We start from the raw sequence: 21,882 nt of genomic DNA, 5'->3' as shown, positions 1-21,882 counted from the left end.
ATAAATTTCGTTCAACTTCACAGTTGTGTCCCACTTGTTGATTCTTCACCAAAAATTTAAATTTGGTATCTTTCTGTTTGAAGCATGATATGTGGGAAAAGGTTGAAAAGTTCCAGGGGGCCGAATACTTTCGCAAGGCACTATATATTGAGAGATTGGACCATTTAACCAGTAACCCTTTCAATTCCTTAAATAAAGCTGGAAAGTTATAAGAATAAAGGGTTTTATAAGATGAGGATAAATTAATCCTCAAGTATTTTACAGAATCCGATTTCCATCTAAATTTAATTTAAGATGATCTGTTCAGTGGTAATGCTTTCGTTTTTGTTGAGTTAAACTTATAATGAAATAAGGCCAAACTGAGGACTAATTTGAGGTTATAAAGGGTAATATGTAAATTAATGAGAGTAAGGAGTATGTACGTCATCTGCAAATAATGATATTTAAAAAACTCTATCTCTTGCAGGCAAGGGGGTCCCTATCAGGTTTAGGAATGAGTACTAAATACGAGCACTACAGAGAGTCCGGTATGGGGGCGCCTTCTAAGAAGGAATTAAACAATGTTGTCATGTGAGGAAGTAAAATATCAGAGAATGCCTTAAAATATATATACAGTACATCAGACCATCATGCCCTGGTGACTTCCCTAAGGGTTAGTGTTTCAGAATCTCAAGTAGCTCTTCATTTTATATGTCTATTGAGGGTTTCTATGGCTTTAGGAGGGAGGACTGGTAGATTGGAGAAAAAAGCATCCATTATAGACCGTCTCTGCTCTGGGTCTCCCACCAGGTGATCCTTCAAGTTGTGTAAATTCTTATAGAATTTGAAGAAAATATTAGGCATTGCCCCTGGATCACAACAAACTGTTCCAACTTCATCCCTTAGGGCCTGAGGAGCCAAGGCCACTGAACGCTCCTGACGTTGCCGAGCGAGCAGTGTATCGGCCTTGTTCCCCTTATCATAATATTTCTGTTTTGAAAAGAGAAGCAACTTCTCCACTCTATTAATGACTAACTTCTTTCAGTAGACGGGGAAGAAGAAAATTTACGTTCCAAATGTTAGAGTTGTGAGGAGAGGACAAAGTGAGAGTGACTCAAATTTCTCTTCAGACTTGCCCCTTCTGCAATGCAACCTCCTCTCATCACCGCCTTGTGGGCTTCGCACAGAATGGCTGGAGAGGAAGCAGAACCAGAATTTAGTTGAAAATATTTAACTAATAATTTGTTTGGACAACAACACACATTTGGACAAGTGACACATCACTGAATTCTGTGTTTCAGTCTCTATCTCTTGCTGTCCTCAAATTACATAGCAAAGCCTGGTGACAGATTACCTTTAAATACCCTCCAGGAGCAATGTTATGTATTTCTGATTTGTTTGCACAAGTTATGCAACATTTTAACAAAATTTGCGACTTTTTGTTCTAAAATGGTACCACAAATAATGAGCATTGATTATTTTATGCAAAACTAGTAACCTACGTGTGTCATTTTGAAGAACAACAACTAATTCGCCAGGGCAAAAAAAAGAAAGGTAGCCTATGTTTATGGCCATAATATTGTGGGATAGAGGAAAGAATAATAGAAACATAGCATTTCATAGGAAAAAAATATCCTGCTCCCTTGGAAGGATGGAACACACATAACAATTTGCTAATAAGTTTGTAATGAGTTTATGTTTTTTTTAAATCATTATTTCTTCAGGCTCTTTTCCCATTCTACTTGTATTTTATGTTTTTGCAATCATTTTCTGGTGTTATTATTGCATAATGTGGTTATATCCAGTGATTAGTGCTTTTCATCTTGCCGTATTATACAGATTAACCTCTATATAGATTGACCTTTTGCATCTGGAGGTTAAGAGATAATGTTCTCTGTTGTATCCTGTGCATTAGACTTTCTATGTTGTACCAGAATGATAATAGAAATATTGTACATTATGCATTATATTATTATTATTTTTCCTGTTGCTTGTCAGTGTTATCACCTGGAAGAAAATGAAGTCTACATTGCAGGGTTATGAGAATGGCAGTGGCTTTGGGCCATAATATAGCTTAGATTTCTGCTCAGACACCTGTAATTAGTTTTCTTTGTATGCCAGATATTGGTTTTCCATTCGTACACAAGGTTCTCTGAGGTCATTGTACTGGCTTATTCACACAGCTATTGGAGCTTTATTATATTCAGTGATTTAAGGGAACAATAGTTATTGGAAAGTGAAAGGCTGTTGTTGGTGGCCCATTTATTAGAAAAGAATACAGTATGTCAAACTCGGCCTTGTGCGGCACGTTCATTATCTGAAACCAGGGTCCTGCCTAATCTATAGAAATTGTCAAGCCTTCACCCTTTAGTAGAATGTGATGCCACTTTGTACCTAGTGCTCAACCTTCAGATTTGGGAACACTTTAAGAAAGGTATCTGCCTATTGTAATGAATTTGTTGCAGTTATTCTTGCGACTGAAAATCAGTTTTGAATTGGCTTGGATTTCTGCAAACCGCAGTTGGATTTGCTTGTATGCTCCAACTTCAGCTTTTGGCGCAATTCATCAACACCGGTGTGGTTCAAGTGTTCTCTTCATGAATCTGGAGTGTCTGATGAGTGGTGTGTGTCTCCGGACACCACGTAAAAAATCTCACTCCAGTCAGGTAAGTGGAGTGAGATTTATGGCCTAGGGAATGCCATAGTGAGTCGCCCTCCCAGGGCTGTGGGGTACTCGGCACCGGGCCGGTGTCAGGGGAATGTGTCACAGCAGCGGTGACCCGGTCCGTGGCCAAGCAATGGGGGATGTAGTTAATGGTAGAATAGTTTGTGACGCCACCCGTGGTGTTCGGCAAGTATGGTGTTAGGCCAACGCTGCATACAGATCCGCTGGGACTGATGGTAGGGTGCAGCAAAGATGTAAAAGCTCCCCACAGGTGGAGCTGTAGTCCCAGGGCAGTGTAGATGTAACCAGCATGGGGATGTAGCAGTGCTGGAAGCGTAGGGAACAGACAAGACACAGCGGTTGCAGTTTCTGTACCTTTACTTAGTATATGCAGTCCAGAGTTCTGATTACAGATGGTGTTGGAGCAGGTTAGCCTGGAAGCAGCTCAGGATTCTCTCTCAGCAGAAGGGCTGTGCAGTCTCCTTCCTAGCGCCTTGTGGTGTGAAGCACCCCAGTACTTAGTTACTCTGGAATGCCTCTCTTCAGATGTTCCTAGAACTGTATGACAGACAGCTGTAGCCTCTCTCGGGGACTCCTCTCCTGAGTCCTGGCTCTCTGTTCAATTGCTGTTGTTTCCCAAGTCTCTGATGGGAGCAGGGCATTTACAGCCTCCTACTCCTCTGGTATCTGTGGCAGGACCGTTAGTATCCGTACCACCATGGAGACCAGGCTCCAGTTCTTGTGCTCTTGCAGTGAGGGAGCTCTCCACCCGGAGCTCAACCTCCACTTTTCTCCACACGTCTGCACACGTGGACCTCCTTCAACTCACTGACCACTCCTTCCTCTCAGCCCTCAGGGAGCACCCCCTCCCCTTCATCCTGGTTCAGAGTTCCCCCTGCTGGCTTGGAGTGGAACTGTGTTGCATGCATTAGGTTAACTGCTGGAGAGACCCATCACTGCTTCCAATCCTGGCATTACCCTCCCCTGGAGGAAGGCAAGGCAAGTGTGGTGACCATACTCCTGGGGGCGCCACATTAGCTCATCATGAGTTACATAAAGCTGTGATGTCCCGCCCTAGCCGTATCCCGTCCCGTCATCACTGCACCCATTTTGACAGAATTGGGAGAAACTAACATGGAAACGCCAAAATTTAGGCGTGACAGCTTTTTTGCCAGTATTTTGGTGTGAAGGTTTTGGTAAACTGGGCCCTAGGTCGGTAAATTTGTCATCAGACTAAAATTGCCATGCTTACCATGTATGTAGATTTCTGCTGGTAGGTCTGCAAGGCAACCATGGAATATTTGACATTTCTGCATTTTTTTAGGAATGTAGGTGAGAGCACTGATTCTGGATGGTAGCAAATATATTCCAGCATCTTTTGTTTCCATGGATTTTCACAGAATTCAATTAAAAATCCATTTAAAAAGACCTTTTTGAAATCAAGTTTTCACAGACATACAGTATGGATAGTATATTCTGGTTTCTTTGTGTCATAGTACATGACTGTACAGTGTAAATCTGTAATATGTGTATGAGACCTTACTGAAATATTCCTACTGCAATGAAATATGGAAAAACTATCTTTAAGAGGAGCCTCACACCAGATTTGTGCCACCTAATCTGAGTAGCATAATATAATGGCAGAGTCCCTGATTTCAGGGATATGTCACCTTCTGGGCTGCTTGATGCAATTTTTGTAAAATCACAGTTTTATCAGCAGGAGGTCATTACTATAGAACTACTTGACCTGCCGCCAGGTAGTCCAATCTTGCATTCACCATTAATTGGCAGCTATCTGCCTATGCACAGTGTACACAGAAAGCTGTTAAACAGTGGTATAGTTGGAGTTATACAGAGCTCAGCATTCTGAAAACTGGTAGATCTACAATAGAGAAAACAATTTTTAATCAAAATTGCAGCACTCAGTCTCTGGCCGTAGATCATGCCGCTCTCAGATGGACTAGTGAAACCTGGTGACATATTTCCCTTTAAAGGGATTGTCCACTACCTGGAAAACCTCTTTTCAATGACGTAGTCCCATTTACTAAATATAAAAAATATATATATATATATATATATACTGGGTTCAGCTCCCACACCGGTGGTGTTCCAGCAGTGTTGGTGCCAGGTCTGCCGGGATGCTTGTGACATCATTATGACATGTGAGCCAAACAGCCAATCAGCTTCAGCTATTGGGCTGCTGCACGCTTACTTCTTCTGCTTGTCCAACATTCATTTGATGGTAGTAAAACCGCAGCGGCCTATTTGCAGTATTTCGTGAAACCCGGTGTCGACAGTGCTAGAACAGCGCTGGTGTAAGAGGAGAGTATATGTTCTTTTTATTGCACAAGGGGGACTAATTAATTTAAAAAGGGATTGTCTAGTTTGTGGACAACCCTATGAAAGGCATTGTTCAGCAAAGTACATTTTAATCAATAGTAATAGTAATTGTAATAATAAAAAGTTCAACAATTGAATGTATTAACAAAATGATCATGTGCTGAGATAAACTTATAAATGTGCCCCTGCTATGTCCTTTGTTATAGCCGTGTCTGACCATGCAGAGCTACTTTAGGCCAGGGGGGAAGCATAAGCCACTTATGAAAGTGAGTATACAGATGAAACGGGCTCACAGCCGCTGCTCTGAGGTAACCCTATCTGAGGTAATACATTTACCTGCCTAAGAAAAAAAGATTTCCCTACATGAGGTAAAACATTTCCCTGCCTCAAGTCATAGACTTGAGTTATGATGAGCTCACAGGACTGGTGATAGGACAGAAGCACTTACTCCTGTGTTACTTTAGGCATGTGTTTGTCAGAAAGTAGCAGCTGAATCTGTGCTGTTTCATCTGTATACTCACTTATCACAAGTGACTTTTGCTTTCCCCCTGGTCTGGAGATGTTGCATATGCTACCATGAACTGGAGCAACTTTGCATGATTGGACGCATTACATAGTATATAGCAGTTACACGTTTATATCTCTCAGGACATTAACTTGTTTTTTAACACATTCATTTGTGGAATTTATTATTATTACAAGATCTATTAAAATGACTTTGTTCAAGGGAAAAACAATTTTAAGTTAAATTCTCAAGGCAAAAAAATAAAGTAGAGTTTCCACACTTTTGCATGCATATCCGTTTTCTCACAATGCATCTATGTTGGGGGGGATTTTTTTTTATCTCCAGAAAAACAAAAGTTTTTGTATAGATGTCCAAGTTAATGAATGCCCCAGCCGCAAGGCTTTCACTCATAAATATAGCAGTTATCTCCTAATGTAAGAAATTTAAGTACGGTATTTATGACTTCAGATAGGAGATGAATACTTCTGGGCAAAAAGTGCACTTTGCGTTAAACATGTTGCCTCATCAGAAAAAACCCTTTTCCTTATGCCCAGTTTGGCAATTGGCATTAAATTAAGGGTTTGTCTACTAGAGTTGAGCGACTTTGGTCGGATCGGGTTTCGTGAAACCCGAATGAAACAAAATAAGTTTCAGATGAAACTCGTCCGACTAGAGCAAAACAAAGTCGGAGTTTCGTCCGAAACCCGACCCCAATGCAAGTCAATGGGAAATAAAAGTCGGACGAAACTCCGACTTTTTCTTGCTCTAGTCGGACGAGTTACATCTGAAACTTATTTTGTTTCATTCGGGTTTCACGAAACCCGATCCGACCAAAGTCGCTCAACTCTATTGTCTACTAGTGAAAATGGGAAGCTGCACTGTGCTGCGACGTCTTGCAGTTGTGATGCCAAAATAATAACTGTGTTACCAACAATTTAGTATAAATAGATAATGCCTGGATACTTACATGCACATCTTTTTTATCTAGGTGACCTACCACCCACAAGATGGATTATGAACTTCGATAAAGACCTTTTAGATGGGCTTGTTCTCGCTGCTCAGGTGGCAGCATATTGTCCATATCTTGTGAGTACCGCCTTTCATATAGTCAGCACAGTTCGTCCTGTCCTTTGTAGGACATTGTAATACTAATGTTTTGTTTGTTTTCAGATTTCCACACACTTTCGAAGTATGTATACTAACCCTGAGACTCCAGAGCAGTGCCTTCACAATTGCCTGATTCTAGTCAATGCATTCCGGGCTGTAAGTCTTAACATCGATATACAGGTGATTTTCTTCATTCATTTCCACAATATATTAATCCTCTTTGTTGTTGGGATTGTCAGTGATTTAGATTCCAAGGTTGTTTTTTGTTCTGCTTCACAAGATTACGCTGATTGCTATCTAAAAACGACTGCACAGAGGTATTTTACAGAGCTCTAAGGAAACCATTTGACCCCTTGCCCACATTATGAAAATGTGAACATTGAACGTTCCGGCAATGCTAATTTCTCCAGATGCTGGAAAAACACTGAAGTGAAAGAATTAGTGTTAGATGATTTGTTCTTCACAAACATATGTCTTCCTTTCCTTACATTTACTGGTATATTTTCTGCTTTATACACTATTCCCATGACAAATATTAAAGTGAATCTATCACCGCATTATGCTGCATTTCTTAGGGGAAGTATATTTGAATTACATTTATGCTGGGCTATTAGAATGCCCACCTCTTCCTGCCTGCCCCCCGCCCCATTTGACCATTGACTCTCTGCTGATTGTGTATCTGTATACTTAACAGCTAACCGCTGCCAAAGGCCAAATCATGACATCTTGCGGGCCAGCATTTGAGTGCCAGCCAAGGAATTTCAGAGGACATTGGACCAGCATGCAGTGATATCAGGCCTGCATTAATATTAATGATTGCATCTAACAAATGAGATCAGATAGGTGTCCTGTTTCTTATACCTGATTTAGTGACATTAAAGAAGAATAACATCAATAAATATTATAACAGTAAAAATAATTACTTTAATTTATGTTAAAGCAGCATATGTTCAATGTCCACTGTCTTGGGATTATATGTTGTGACTTACCGTAGTTCTTTCCTTTACTCCCTATATTCAATCTCTGGCTCACACTTGCATCTCAAAAACATCTCCAGAATCCGCCATTTTATTAAAGGGGTTGTCCAGACTAAATTGATAAGTCTGCAGTCACTCTATGTGACTGCGGACTTATGAATCCCCCCAGTGCATGGACTGTGCACTGTGGGGATTCGCCGGTTTCTGAGTCGGGAACAGCAGTTACGTATACATTATGCTACTCTATAATATCTTTATTGTTTGCACATGTCCCTTCTGATATGTAAAGTGGTGCAGAATGTTGACCCTATATATATTTTTATTGCCTCCTTAATTAGTACCATACATGCGATAAGAGGTCTCACAGTACAACATTTTTGTTCATTGTGTTACCTTATAACTTCACCTCCCTTTTGTGGTCAAGAATGGCCAGCATTTGTTTACCCATCTAACCAACCCACTTTTGTAGAAGTTATGTAGGTTGGAGAAAGCCACCCATATATAAGGTGTCCAATGATGCTTAGGTCAAAGCTAAGTCAGAAATAGCTCAAAGTCTGTAGAAGAAAAGATGCAATACTCATCTCACAAATCCCCACAATCCCCATTTCGACAATGATCAGGTCCTCCATTGCTCTCCTCATACCAGTCTCAACTTGACACACTAAAAATGCCAGGAGATGCCCACACAGGCCTATCAGTGGCGAACTGAAGACCTGTTTCAGCCAATGATTTGCTAAGTGTCATTTCCTAGTATTTCCTGTGATGAGACCAGATCAGGAAGTAGCGCCTTCGGGGGGCCTGTCCAGCATTAGAACCGGAGTGGCAGGGATTGTAGAATTTGAGTATTGGTTCTTCTATTTTTTTTAATCTACTCAGAGTCATCAGTTAAAAAACCCATAATTTTTAAACCGCTGTCATTTGGTTTGAATATACAATGATTTTTACACCAATAACTGTAAATTTGATACATTGATATTTATCCTTATATCCAGAATATCTTTATCTTATTGTTATAAAAACAATAGACATTTCAAGTAGGTTAAGATTTTGATTTAGAATTGACACTCCGTATATGATACAGGTAGATATAGCGGGCAATTTATTGAGGTGTTACTAATAGTCCGCATACATTTTATCTTGCAGGCCACAGACTTATGTGATCCCAATCCAGTGACAATGCTAATGCTGTGTGTATATCTGCATGAAAAACTTCCTTTCTATGTGCCTAAGAAAACAATTACATTTGATGGAGCTCTTCACCAAACGATTTCACGCCAGGTAGCTAAGTGTCTATTGTTAAGGCATTTTCTGTGCGTCTACATAACCATTTCCTAACTGCACCATTATTTGACTGGACGCAGAGTAAAATGTTTTAGTTTCAAGTCAAGTTTCAGAATAATGGCCAGTAATGTAAATGAACAATTATGGTGGTAGGGGCAGAAGCTACAAGAAATACAGAGGAATCTGAATTAAATACATATGAAGCCTACTAGTTGCTGAGGTTTACAGGCCCCTCTACCAGTTATGACACCATTTACAAAAGAAAAGAGGTGCTAGTCCCACGTAATTCTCCTGTTCCAGATAAGGATTGCACCAGAAAAGTGACTCTTTTATTTTAGATGTGGATTTCTGGCCATTTTTCTGCTGATTCTCAAGACCACCAGTAAGCGGTTCACTGTATGCAAGGGAAACCGTCACGGCCATATTTATGTCCTCTAGTATAGTGTTTTGACAATATGGTCACTTAAAGGCGAGCCGTACTACCACTGATTTTACTCAGCATAAAATATTAAAACTACACCATTCTGTTCATTTTTTAGTCCTAGCATTTACGTGATAGAAGCCAATATTATAAGCAGCACTTGTGTAATGCCTTGTTACAGGTTTTACATTAAGGTGCTTTCCCAGTACTGTAAACGAGGTTCCTGGCAGCTACTTTTAAGAATTTCCTGTTAGAAGACTCCTGCCCTATTATATGTGTTTTGTTATTTGGCACCATGTGCTATAAGCAAAGCAAATAATATAAAAGAAAAAAGAAGAAAACAACAAAAAGATTTGTGCAGAACTCATACAGTGACAGCCATTGAACGTGTCGTCTGGGATCAAATCCTGTAATTTGACTTTTGACCACAGACGATACAAATTTTTCTCACTATTTTGATTTAGACTGTTGACTTGGAGCATGGCTGACTCGGAAAAAGAGATAGAAAGCCTTTCAAGGGGTCAAGATTTCCCATTTCCAGACATGACACATTCATTTTGTTTGAAGCCTCATTTCTTTCAGTCAGAACTCACTCCTATTACAGTAGATGTTAAATAATAAAGCACTGGTAGACCCCCATTAATATTTAGCCATTTAGCTCTAGCCTTTACCTTCATAAGTAAAAACAAATAGACTAGAAAAAAAAACCAAATTAATTATTGTAAGCCACACAGTTAATATAGAAAAGTTTACTGGAATTACAATTTTGGATAGTCTATATCCGACTGATAAAGTTAATAGCTACTTAGTAGGTAGCTGAGAAACACTTGGTGGCAACAATTTAATGAGCCCACCACTAAGAAGCCAGCCAAAACATAAATTAAAAAAAATATTTTTTATTTACAGAGTTAAATATATAAAAAGGACCACATGTCCATGATTCCATCAGAACATACCCAAAAAGGGGGCAGCAGCAGGAAAATACAAATACATTGATAGTCTTTTTAAAGGTATATACGGATCTCATATATCACAAAGTATCCACAACATATCCATATATGAAGTGCCAATTTAATAAGTGCTGATATAAGCATCTATCTTAGAATAATCTTATTTAAGACCCAAAACCTCCATATAATCAATGTAAAATATTCATCAGCATATCCTCATTATCCCTGGGTTAGGGCCTCATTAGGAAAATAATATTTTGTTTTATAAAGTGCTATTAATGCTTTATATCCCCATATAAAATGCGGTCTGTGCCTGCATATATCCCACAGTGGGGGCATCCAGAGAACAAAGGGGGTTCATATGTTACCCAATAAAGTGCTATTAATGCCTCAATATACAGTATCCCCATATAAAGTACGGTTAGTGCCTATATATATCTCCCACAATGGGGACCTCTGGAGAAAAAAAAAGGTTCAAATATTACCTAATGGAATGCTGGTGAAGTGTCCCACTGTTGTCCCTTGCAGGGGACAACTGCGGGACACTTCACCAGCATTCCACTAGGTAATATTTGAACCCTGCGGGGGACAACAGTGGGACACTTCACCAGCATTCCATTAGGTAATATTTGAACCCTGCGGGGGACAACAGCGGGACACTTCACCAGCATTCCACTAGGTAATATTTGAACCCTGCGGGGGACAACAGCGGGACACTTCACCAGCATTCCACTAGGTAATATTTGAACCCTGCGGGGGACAACAGCGGGACACTTCACCAGCATTCCACTAGGTAATATTTGAACCCTGCGGGGGACAACAGCGGGACACTTCACCAGCATTCCACTAGGTAATATTTGAACCCTGCGGGGGACAACAGCGGGACACTTCACCAGCATTCCATTAGGTAATATTTGAACCAGAGGTCCCCACTGTGGGAGATATATATAGGCACTAACCGTACTTTATATGGGGATACTGTATATTGAGGCATTAATAGCACTTTATTGGGTAACATATGAACCCCCTTTGTTCTCTGGATGCCCCCACTGTGGGATATATGCAGGCACAGACCGCATTTTATATGGGGATATAAAGCATTAATAGCACTTTATAAAACAAAATATTATTTTCCTAATGAGGCCCTAACCCAGGGATAATGAGGATATGCTGATGAATACTTTACATTGATTATATGGAGGTTTTGGGTCTTAAATAAGATTATTCTAAGATAGATGCTTATATCAGCACTTATTAAATTGGCACTTCATATATGGATATGTTGTGGATACTTTGTGATATATGAGATCCGTATATACCTTTAAAAAGACTATCAATGTATTTGTATTTTCCTGCTGCTGCCCCCTTTTGGGGTATATTCTGATGGAATCATGGACATGTGGTCCTTTTTATATATTTAACTCTGTAAATAAAAAATGTTTTTTTAATTTATGTTTTGATTCGCTTCTTAGTGGTGGGCTCATTAAATTGTTGCCACCAAGTGTTTCTCATTTATACTGAAGTGCCATTTTTTTGTACTATTGGACATATTGTTGAAATTTAGTAGATAGCTGTCAAGAAAAAAAGCAGTTATAAAATTCAGTTCTCCCGGTACCCTTCCACCAAATCCCTCGCCAATTTCTGCGGCCACTGGCTGCAATAGTCACATGTCAGAGTTAAGATGTATGGTTGCAATGTGTAGAGTAGCCTGAGCCTTTGTGTCTTCAATCCAGGTACGTTTTATTGACTTGGTTATGGAACCAGGAGTATGGCCATTTTTTCAACATGTTCCATGAAATTTTTCTCAAAATGACAATGCCAGTCCACATGTTGCTCATTCTTCTGTATGTAGCCCGTCCCGTGAGGCCTAATTGTGGTAACATGCCCTACAGTGTCTCTGGACTTGTCTCCTATTGAGCACATATGGAACGTCATTAGTAGGCAACTGCAAAGGGAACTGCCAGCAGCAGATTTTGATAGGTTGCTTCCCAAGATCATTCAGCATGGCAGAACCTTCCTCAGACTATCATTAATAATCTCACTCATATCATGTCAAGGTGTGAAAGTGTGCACATTTCTGTCCATGGCGCTCATATATGATACTGAATCAATCAAGATGTTTTGAGAATATTATTACCATCTTTTCATAATCTGCATATCATTAACATGTCTATCAAGTCTGTGATTTCCATAATTCCACAATTTTTCCATTTTTGTTGTTGCATTTTCATAGTTAAGTAATGTATACAGTAGAGTGCAAAAGTTTTAGGCAGGTTTGGTAAAAATAATGCAAAGTAATAATACCTTAAAAAAACAGATAATAATAATCTTTACTTTTATATAGCGCTAACATATTCTGCAGTGCTTTACAGTTTGCACACATTATCATCACTGTCCCCGATGGGGCTCAGAATCTAAAAAAAACTTTTGCACATAACTATATATGAAGAGGCTTTTGAGGTGTATAGTGACATTTTGATGCATGCTAAATGCTTGCCTACTTAATAAACTTCTACCAATTATTGATATAATCCATTTGCAAAATGTGGGAGAAATGATGCCATTGAATACGTATTATGCATATCCTTTGCTGTTCTTTGCATTGACTGATTTAGACAGATTAACTGGCTTTTAATAAATTTCGTGCTACGTATGATATCAATTGTGATTTTCATGAAGCCGAGTTAGGAACATTCTGTAATAAAGTTTAAACAAGTTGATATTTTCTCGGTTGACCGAGCTGACATGCCTATAACTGAGCAATGTTCTTTAGTGCTGTAGTTCAGTCACAATCTGTCAGTACAATACCTATACACAGCCACTGATCAATAGTCTGACCTTTGTCATTTTATGTTGCTCGAATAGGTCCGTCTGAAAAATCCAAGCAGCAAGCCACTGGTGTACCAGGCAACAGTAGTGGGTCGAGAGTTAGCGGATTTCTCATTGCCTAAAGGAAACATGATAGCGATTGCCCCAAAGTAAGTAACCTTTTTTATTGTCTCCATTGAAAGTGACAGCTCAGACAGCCCGAATATGGGAGACACAAATACAGTATGTTAATTAAAAAGGATTTCATTTTTACCAGGGGAGATCCACACGTGTACATAATTCATGTATGGTAAATGCTGTGAATACAATTACTGCTGTTAGCCTTTTACATCTGTTTTACTTTATATTAAGATTAATCAGTGGCTTTTAGTGTGTGTGTATATATATATATATATATATATATATATACAGTTGTGGCCAAAAGTATTGACACCCCTGCAATTCTGTCAGATAATACTCAGTTACTTCCTGAAAATGATCGCAAACACAAATTCTTTGGTTTTATTATCTTCATTTAATTTGTCTTAGATGAAAAAACACAAAAGAGAATGAAGCAAAAAGCAAAACATTGATCATTTCACACAAAACTCCAAACATGAGCCAGACAAAAGTATTGGCACCCTCAGCCTAATACTTGGTTGCACAACCTTTAGCCAAAATAACTGCGACCAACTGCTTCCGGTAACCATCAAAGATTTTCTTACAATGCTCTGCTGGAATTTTAGACCATTCTTCTTTGGCAAACTGCTCCAGGTCCCTGATATTAGAAGGCTTTCTTCTCCAAAGTGCCATTTTTAGATCTCTCCACAGGTGTTCTATGGGATTCAGGTCTGGACTCATTGCTGGCCACCTAAGAAGTCTCCAGTGCTTTCTCTCAAACCATTTTCTAATGCTTTTTGAAGTGTGTTTTGGGTCATTGTCCTGCTGGAAGACCCATGACCTCTGAGGGAGACCCAGCTTTCTCACACTGGGCCCTACATTAGGCTGCAAAATTTGTTGGTAGTCTTCAGACTTCATAATGCCATGCACACGGTCAAGCAGTCCAGTGCCAGAGCAACCCCAAAACATCAGGGAACCTCCGCCATGTTTGACTGTAGGGACCGTGTTCTTTTCTTTGAATGCCTCTTTTTTTCTCCTGTAAACTCTATGTTGATGCCTTTGCCCAAAAAGCTCTACTTTTGTCTCATCTGACCAGAGAACATTCTTCCAAAACATTTTAGGCTTTTTCAGGTAAGTTTTGGCAAACTCCAGCCTGACTTTTTTATGTCTCGGGGTAAGAAGTTGGGTCTTCCTGGGTCTCCTACCATACAGTCCCTTTTCATTCAGACACCAACGGATAGTACGGGTTGACAATGTTGTACCCTCGGACTGCAGGGCAGCTTGAACTTGTTTGGATGTTAGTCGAGGTTCTTTATCCAACATCCGCACAATCTTGCGTTGAAATCTCTTGTCAATTTTTCTTTTCCGTCCACAGTGCCATGGGCTTTAAACTTCTTGATGACACTGCGCACGGTAGACACAGGAACATTCAGGTCTTTGTAGATGGACTTGTAGCCTTGAGATTGCTCATGCTTCCTCACAATTTGGTTTCTCAAGTCCTCAGACAGTTCTTTGGTCTTCTTTCTTTTCTCCGTGCTCAATGTGGTACACACAAGGACACAGGACAGAGGTTGAGTCAACTTTAATCCATGTCAACTGGCTGCAAGTGTGATTTAGTTATTGCCAACACCTGTTATGTGCCACAGGTAAGTTACAGGTGCTGTTAATTACACAAATTAGAGAAGCATCACATGATTTTTCGAACAGTGCCAATACTTTTGTCCACCCTCTTTTTTATGTTTGGTGTGGAAATATATCCAATTTGGCTTTAGGACAATTCTTTTTGTGTTTTTAATTTAAGACAAATTAAATAAAGATAATAATACCAGAGAATTTGTGTTTGCAATCATTTTCAGGAAGAAACTGAGTATTATCTGACAGAATTGCAGGGGTGTAAATACTTTTGGCCACAACTGTGTGTGTATATATATATATATATACTGTATTTGCTGAGTTTTTTCCAACACTTGAAGACCATTAGCATCGCTTTACTTGCACTATTTTGAGTCATTGTCAACTGGGTCAGTGTTCTTTGACACGTAAAACATGTATGACATTTACTGTGTTCTCCAATAGAGTATACATTATTGTGTGTGACGCATAATGCATCATCCTGAATACTTAAAACTGAAGTTGACAGGGAGTAAAAGCTGGGTCAGAGCTGACATTTCTGTCAATGCAACAATCATCTTGTTGACCTTGTTCCAGTTTTCTTTTTGCAAGACAAGAAAATCAGTGACGACCTACTTTCTTTCCTTCATGAACATTGTTCCTCTGTTGTCTTACTGGACAAGAACTGGTTAAAAATGACTTAAAGCATAGCTGCATTTTTATATTTTTTTTACTAATGTTTTATAATTTTGTCCATTATGGAGAGTTATGAAACATGCACATCACTTTATTAGGACTTTGCCTTTATTCCTGTAAAAACATATATTTAAGAGACCACCAAGTTCCTGTTTTAACCCAGTTTGCTTGCCTACCTTCCGCTGCTTTGAAATCAGAATGTATTCATGTGGAGTACAGATGATGGCAGTGAAAGGATCAGCACCTGTGCCTCACTAACTCTGTGGGAAAAGCTAGTGCAGGGATTCACTGCCATCCTCTGTACTCCTCATGAATACATTCAGATATCAGTGCATCTAATGGCAGGCATAACGTTTACTTTTCCGTTAACGTAACTATATGAGGGCATGTTTTTTGCAGGATGAGTTGTACTTTTGAATGACTCCATTCATTTTACCACATAGAGAACTGGAAAATGGGAAAAAAATTCCAAGTGTTGTGAAATTAAAAAAAAAGGGCAGTTCTACAATTGTTTCTGACTGGCATTATGGTTCTCCAGATCAATAGTAGTTCACAGAAACCAAACGTATAGGTTTTATTTTTTATCTACGGCACATGCACGGAGAGCCCAACACACAGGCTCTCCATGCATGTGCTGTGACAGTTACACAGCCGTGACACATGCAGCTTCAGCGGCGATCAGCAGTTCTCCAGGAAGCCGGGTTCCCGCTGTAGCTTATTCGGCAAGCACTATAGCTTGCCGAATAAGCAGGGAATCAAAGATATTTGCTCAACTCTACAGCTGATTTCATCATGTGCTACTAACAGCTGTTAAAATGTTAAATGCTGCTGTAAATCTCTGACAGTGGCATTTCACCTCTTCACGGGTGCATGTCGGGTCTTCCCCTTTGATGTGGACTCTGGCGCTGAGACCACATATTTTCTGGCATCTCAGCTGTTTTCAACAGCTGACTTGTGCCTCTAACAGCCACGGGTGGAAACACGATCCACCCGTGGCTGTTAACTGGTTAAATAAAGCTATCAATCTCTGACACTGTAGAGATGTGTGGATCTGTGTTAACGTCCCGACTCGGTGAGGCAAGCTTCCAGGAGTGGACCCTCTGGATCATGGCACCGAAGGGCCCCTGGGCGAGCAACCAGGTGAAGCCGACCCCTCTACAGGGATCGTTAGGACCAGGCCCAGAGGTTCGAGTACCACAATAGCCGGTACCAAGAGGGGCAGCTCTGAATGGACTGGAGTAGGATTGTTGGCAAGGACCGTGGAACAACAGGACGGTGCAGGACATGGGAGACAGGACTGGAGTAGGACTGCAGGAGAGGTTGACAATACAACAGGAGACAGGACCGGAGTAGGACTGCAGGTGGGAACCACGGAACAACAGGACGGAGCAGGACACGGGAGATAGGAATGGAGCAGGACTGCAGGCGAAGACTATGGAACAACAGAACGGAGCAGGACACGGGAGACAGGACCGGAGTAGGACTGCAGGAGGGGAGCACAGGCAGCAGGACGGAGCAGGGACACAGGAGACAGGGCCGGAGCAGGGACTTCAGGGACAATAGCAAGGGAGAGTGAGATCACCAGAGTCAACAAGAGTCAGGGGCCTAACGTGCATTTGAAACACAAAGATCAGGTGCCTCCATTACAGGAGGGTGGCCTGATATACCCTGGCATTGCCTCCCATTGGTCTGGCAGTGCTTCTGGGTCAGGGCACCGCCGGAGCACAAGGAGGAGGAGGAGATGCGGCTGCGGCCTACTGCGCATGTGCATAGCTTGCAGTGATGCCGTCGGCCACAGACCAGTCAGAGGAGGATGCCGCAGCTGTCGGCGGGCGAGAGGCTACAGCGCAGGAGCGGGGAGGTGAGTATAAGGAGGTGCGACGGGGGCCGTGACAATATGATAGCACTAACACAAGGATTTTAATTAGAATAATTGAAAAGACAGAAAATATTTGCAAGTCCATTTGATTTTTCCCTCTTTTGCAAGCAGTTGGAATCTTGGGTAATCTCACTACCGATCTGGTGCCAAAATTTGCCCTATCTGTAAAGACAGGACATCAGAGGCAGATCCACTCCCTATTCAAAGGAAAGGGGGAGATGATGGATCTGCAGTACCCAATTGCAGGCAGTGTAGAAATGACAGAACTGTTCTGGTAGCATCTGAGAAAATTCTGGATAAAATCTGATCTTTGGGGTGAAGGGTGTGACAACTCCAACAATCAGATATTGATAGCCAATCCTAGTGATAGGCCATCAATAAAAAAGTAGCGGCCAAAGCTTTTCAGTTGCTCCTTATTTTATGTAAGTTAGATTCTTTGCTCCAGATGTGTATGCATATCTTTTGTTGAGAAAAACTGGAAAAAAATAGGATGAGATTAACCCCTTCATGACCTATGACGTATAGGTATGTGATGGGTGGTGTATTCCCCTTTGATGCGGACCCTTGCACATGACAGCTGATGTGATCAGCTATCATGTGCCCCTAACAGCCACTTGTGGAATCACGATCCACCCGCTACTGTTAAATGTTAAATGCTGCTGTCAATCTCTGAAAGTGGCATTTAACATGAACTCGCCAGAAGTGCATCACTAATCCTGCCCATCGTCGACCGTGTTACATGACCGCAGGTTGCCAATGGGTTGACATGACAATCCGGGGTCTGCAATAGACCCTTGTGGTTGTCATTGCTTGATAGCTGTGAGCGCCGCCCAGCAGTCATTGCGCATAGCAAGTGTGCATTTCTGCTACACAGTGCAGGGCTTGCTATGGTTGCTTGATTAAGCCCTGCTCTGTGTAGCACAGGCAATCAGATGATCGTAGCTTTTAGTCTCCCATGGAGACTATTGAAGCAAGTATCAAGTGAAAAAAATATTTTTAAAAATATTAAAAAAAAGCAAGCCTAAAATATAAAAGTTTAAATCACGCCCCATTCAAAATAAAACATTTATAATTAAAAAAATACACATGTTTGGTATCATCGCTTTCAGAATCGCCCGATCTATCAATATATAAAAAGAATTAAACCAGTCGGTAAACGTCGTCATGAGAAAAAAGTAAAAACGCCAGAATTACGTTTTTTTGGTTGCTGCAACATTGCATTAAAATGCAATAATGGTCTATCAAAACATTATATCTGCACCAAAATGGTATCAATAAAAACATCAGCTCGGCATGCAAAAAATAAGACCTCACACAGCCTCAGATCCTGAAAAATGGAGATTCTATGGGTCTCTGAAGAAAATGGCGCCAATTTTTTTACAAACTTTGGATTTTTGTTTCACCACTTAAATAAAAAACAACATATACATGTTTGGTATCTGCAAACTTGTAGTGACCTGGAGAATCATAATGACAGGCCAGTTTTAGCATTTATGTAACATGGTAAAAAAACAGAACCAAAAAACAATTGTGGAATTACACTTTTTTTGCAATTTCATCGCACTTTTAATGTTTTCCCATTTTCCAGTACACAATATGGTAAAACCAATGGAGTCATTCAAAAGAACAACTCGTCCTGCAAAAAACAAGGCCTCATATGGCCATATTGACCAAAAAAGAAAAAAAGTTATGGCTCTAGGAAGAAAAGGAGCCAAAAACAAACAGAAAAACCCATCGTCATGAATGGACTAAAACTACAAGTCTGTAGTCACTTTGCACCCTGTAAGGATTCTCCAGTGCCAGCACCGAGAGCAGGCGGTCATGTGGCGGTAAGTATGCGATAAGCATGCTCCTGACCACATTCTGACTAGACTGTGTCTGGCCTCACTCAACATACCTACATTGAGCGAAGCTGTGCCCACCTGGTCGGAATGCATATCGCATACTTGTAGTCACATGACCGTCCCCTCCTGGCAATGGAAAATCCTAATTGTGCGCAGTGCGTGCAATGTGAATATTCACAAGTCAACAGTCACATAGAGCGACTACAGACTTGTAGCTTTAGACCAGACAACCCCTTTAACTATGAAAATTGTACATCAACGTCCTTTCATTTACAGATTGCCACTATGCCTGTGTAAACTATTGTGTCAAAGGTCTTTTGGTGAACCTATGAAAGTGTATTGAGTGATCAATGGCAAGGAATTCATGGTAGAGTGGGCAATCCTGATAACAACACTGCCTAAATTAATATGCAGTTTACAAAGGTCTTAATATATTTTTCAAGGTCGAAGGGCCATCTGCATTTTATGGTTGTATGGGGCACATGGATTCCATGGGGTTCTGAACTGCGGAGTCTTAGACATTCTGTGTTGCATAGTCAAGAGCGTCCATATTTAGATAAATTCACGTAGAAAAAAATAAATACAGCATAGCCAACCACATTGATTAAGCCTGGCAGCTTTTTTTCCCTGTGGCAATATGTATTTTGAAGGAATAGGTACATAAAGGCGCCATAGGCTTCCATAGTGGCCACATTATGGCACTGTGCAGCGTATATAGTTGTAGATTATATTTAGCTGTAATGTGGTAGTTTGCGTGAGCAGTAAACATGAGTTACTGCAATCATATACTGCTCTATGACTCTTAGTCGAGCTTGTTGGGATTTATGGTTAGCAAAATGAAATTGGTAGGTATAGTTCATGAGGCTGAAGAAAATGTAGTCATATTTTTGAGCGATCATATCATTTAGCCACAATACAGGAACTCATTTAATATTACTAAACCCTATTGATAAGTGAATGCATCCAAAGTAGAGATTTCTTATTCTGTGTAAGTTGTCATTGTCAGCAGTAAGTGAGCGATTAACTCTTTGACCTTGGGATTAATTACATTACACGGCAGGTAAGCCAGGATAGACAGCTTTTACGCTCGCAGCCATTTTTGGAATATGACAAACTTTTTAAAGAAGTATAATGAGTCCATTATTGATTGTGACCTACGCCTTCTCCTTAATGCTGTATATTTTTAGTCTTACATCAGCAGACTATAAATTTACTCTTACTTAGTTGTCTGTAATGAATTTCGGATCAAAGCGTAATATAATTTAAAATAACAGCTTGCATTTTTGACAAGTTAATACCTTGCTTGTTTCTTCCTTTCTTTCCTTTTCGGTGCCTTATCAGCACCTTCTAGTTTTGGAAGAAAACTCTTTTCACATTTAACTGTCATTACTGAATGTCAGCACTAATTTGGCAGAAGAAATCGAGGGAAAATGATGTGAACTGTTGGTGATGCATGTAGAATTGCTGCACTACACAGCCTTTTATTATAGCTAAATGCTTTTTGATGTACAGTATTTCCATTTGGTTTGTTTCCAGCGGGAGAGTAACAAAACATTTCATATTGGTTCCAGCCTGGCATTAGACTCTGTATTACAGGAACACCAAGGCTGATCTGACCATTTCATTCTATGTCATCTCAATCCTTCCACTCAGCATGATGATTGATGGTAGGATGCTGCTCCTGTCATAATCTCTATCAACATAATTCATGAGCTTGTCCTCAAATGCTTATAAGCACTGTATAAAGGCCAGACGCATATCTGGCAGGAAACCTATGGAAAATATCTCTGTAAATTGCTAAAGGCATCATCAGGGGTTAATTTCAAGTTATGAATCACTCAAATAATTAGAGTATTTTTCATTTTTTGTTTTACTTAATTTAATGGCTAAGGTTGCATTAACACAGCGCCACACAGTAAAAATGGCAGCAAAGCCACATTTGTTTTTGTGGTTTTTACAATGATTAGTTTGGTCGTGTTTTTAACCCCTTAGTGACAGAGCCAGTTTGCACATTAAAGACCGGGCCAATTTTTACAATTCTGACCACTGTCACTTTATGAGGTTATAACTCTGGAACGCTTTAATGGATCCTAGTGATTCTGAGACTGTTTTTTTGTGACATATTGTACTTCATGTTAGTGGTAAAATTTCTTTGATATGTCTTGTGTTTATTTATGAAAAAAACAGAAATATGGCGAAAATTTTGAGAATTTTGCAATTTTAAAACTTTAAGTTTTTATGCCCTTTAATCAGAGAGATGCATCACACAAATTTCTTAATAAATAACATTTCCCACATGTCTACTTTACATCAGAATAATTTTGGAAACAATTTTTTTTTTTGTTAGGAAGTTATAAGGGTTAAAAGTTGACCAGTGATTTCTCATTTTCACAACAAAATTTACAAAACTATTTTTTTTAGGTACCACATCATATTTAAAGTCATTTTGAAGGGTGTACATGACAAAAAATGCCCAAAAGTGACACCCTTCTAAAAACTAGATCCCTCAAGGTGCTCAAAACCACATTCAAGAAGTTTATTAACCCTTTACGTGCTTCACAGGAACTAAAGCAATGTGGAAGGAAAAAATTAACATTTAACTTTTTTTTGCAAAAAATTTACTTCAGAACCATTTTTTTATTTTCACAAGTGTTAAAAGAGAAAGTGAACCACAAAATTTGTTGTGCAATTTCTCCTGA

General features: G+C 39.9%; 1 protein-coding gene across 1 annotated transcript in view; it reads left to right on the top strand.

Moving 5' to 3' along the window:
• The window catches only part of CFAP47 (cilia and flagella associated protein 47), a 926,770-nt gene that overhangs the window by 359,506 nt on the left and 545,382 nt on the right, over nucleotides 1-21,882 (top strand). Inside the window, exons 35-38 of the mRNA XM_073550693.1 lie at nucleotides 6,478-6,575; nucleotides 6,660-6,776; nucleotides 8,717-8,851; nucleotides 13,091-13,203. Of these exons, the coding sequence (XP_073406794.1) occupies nucleotides 6,478-6,575; nucleotides 6,660-6,776; nucleotides 8,717-8,851; nucleotides 13,091-13,203 (463 nt within the window). The remainder of the gene's footprint in view (nucleotides 1-6,477; nucleotides 6,576-6,659; nucleotides 6,777-8,716; nucleotides 8,852-13,090; nucleotides 13,204-21,882) is intronic.

The sequence above is a fragment of the Dendrobates tinctorius genome, unplaced genomic scaffold, assembly GCF_039654945.1.
Source record: "Dendrobates tinctorius isolate UK_male_01 unplaced genomic scaffold, ASM3965494v1 ptg000166l, whole genome shotgun sequence".
In the NCBI taxonomy this organism is placed as follows: domain Eukaryota; kingdom Metazoa; phylum Chordata; class Amphibia; order Anura; family Dendrobatidae; genus Dendrobates; species Dendrobates tinctorius.
The sequence above is the reverse complement of the archived record's forward strand: the minus strand, read 5'-3'. Positions and strand labels throughout refer to the sequence as shown.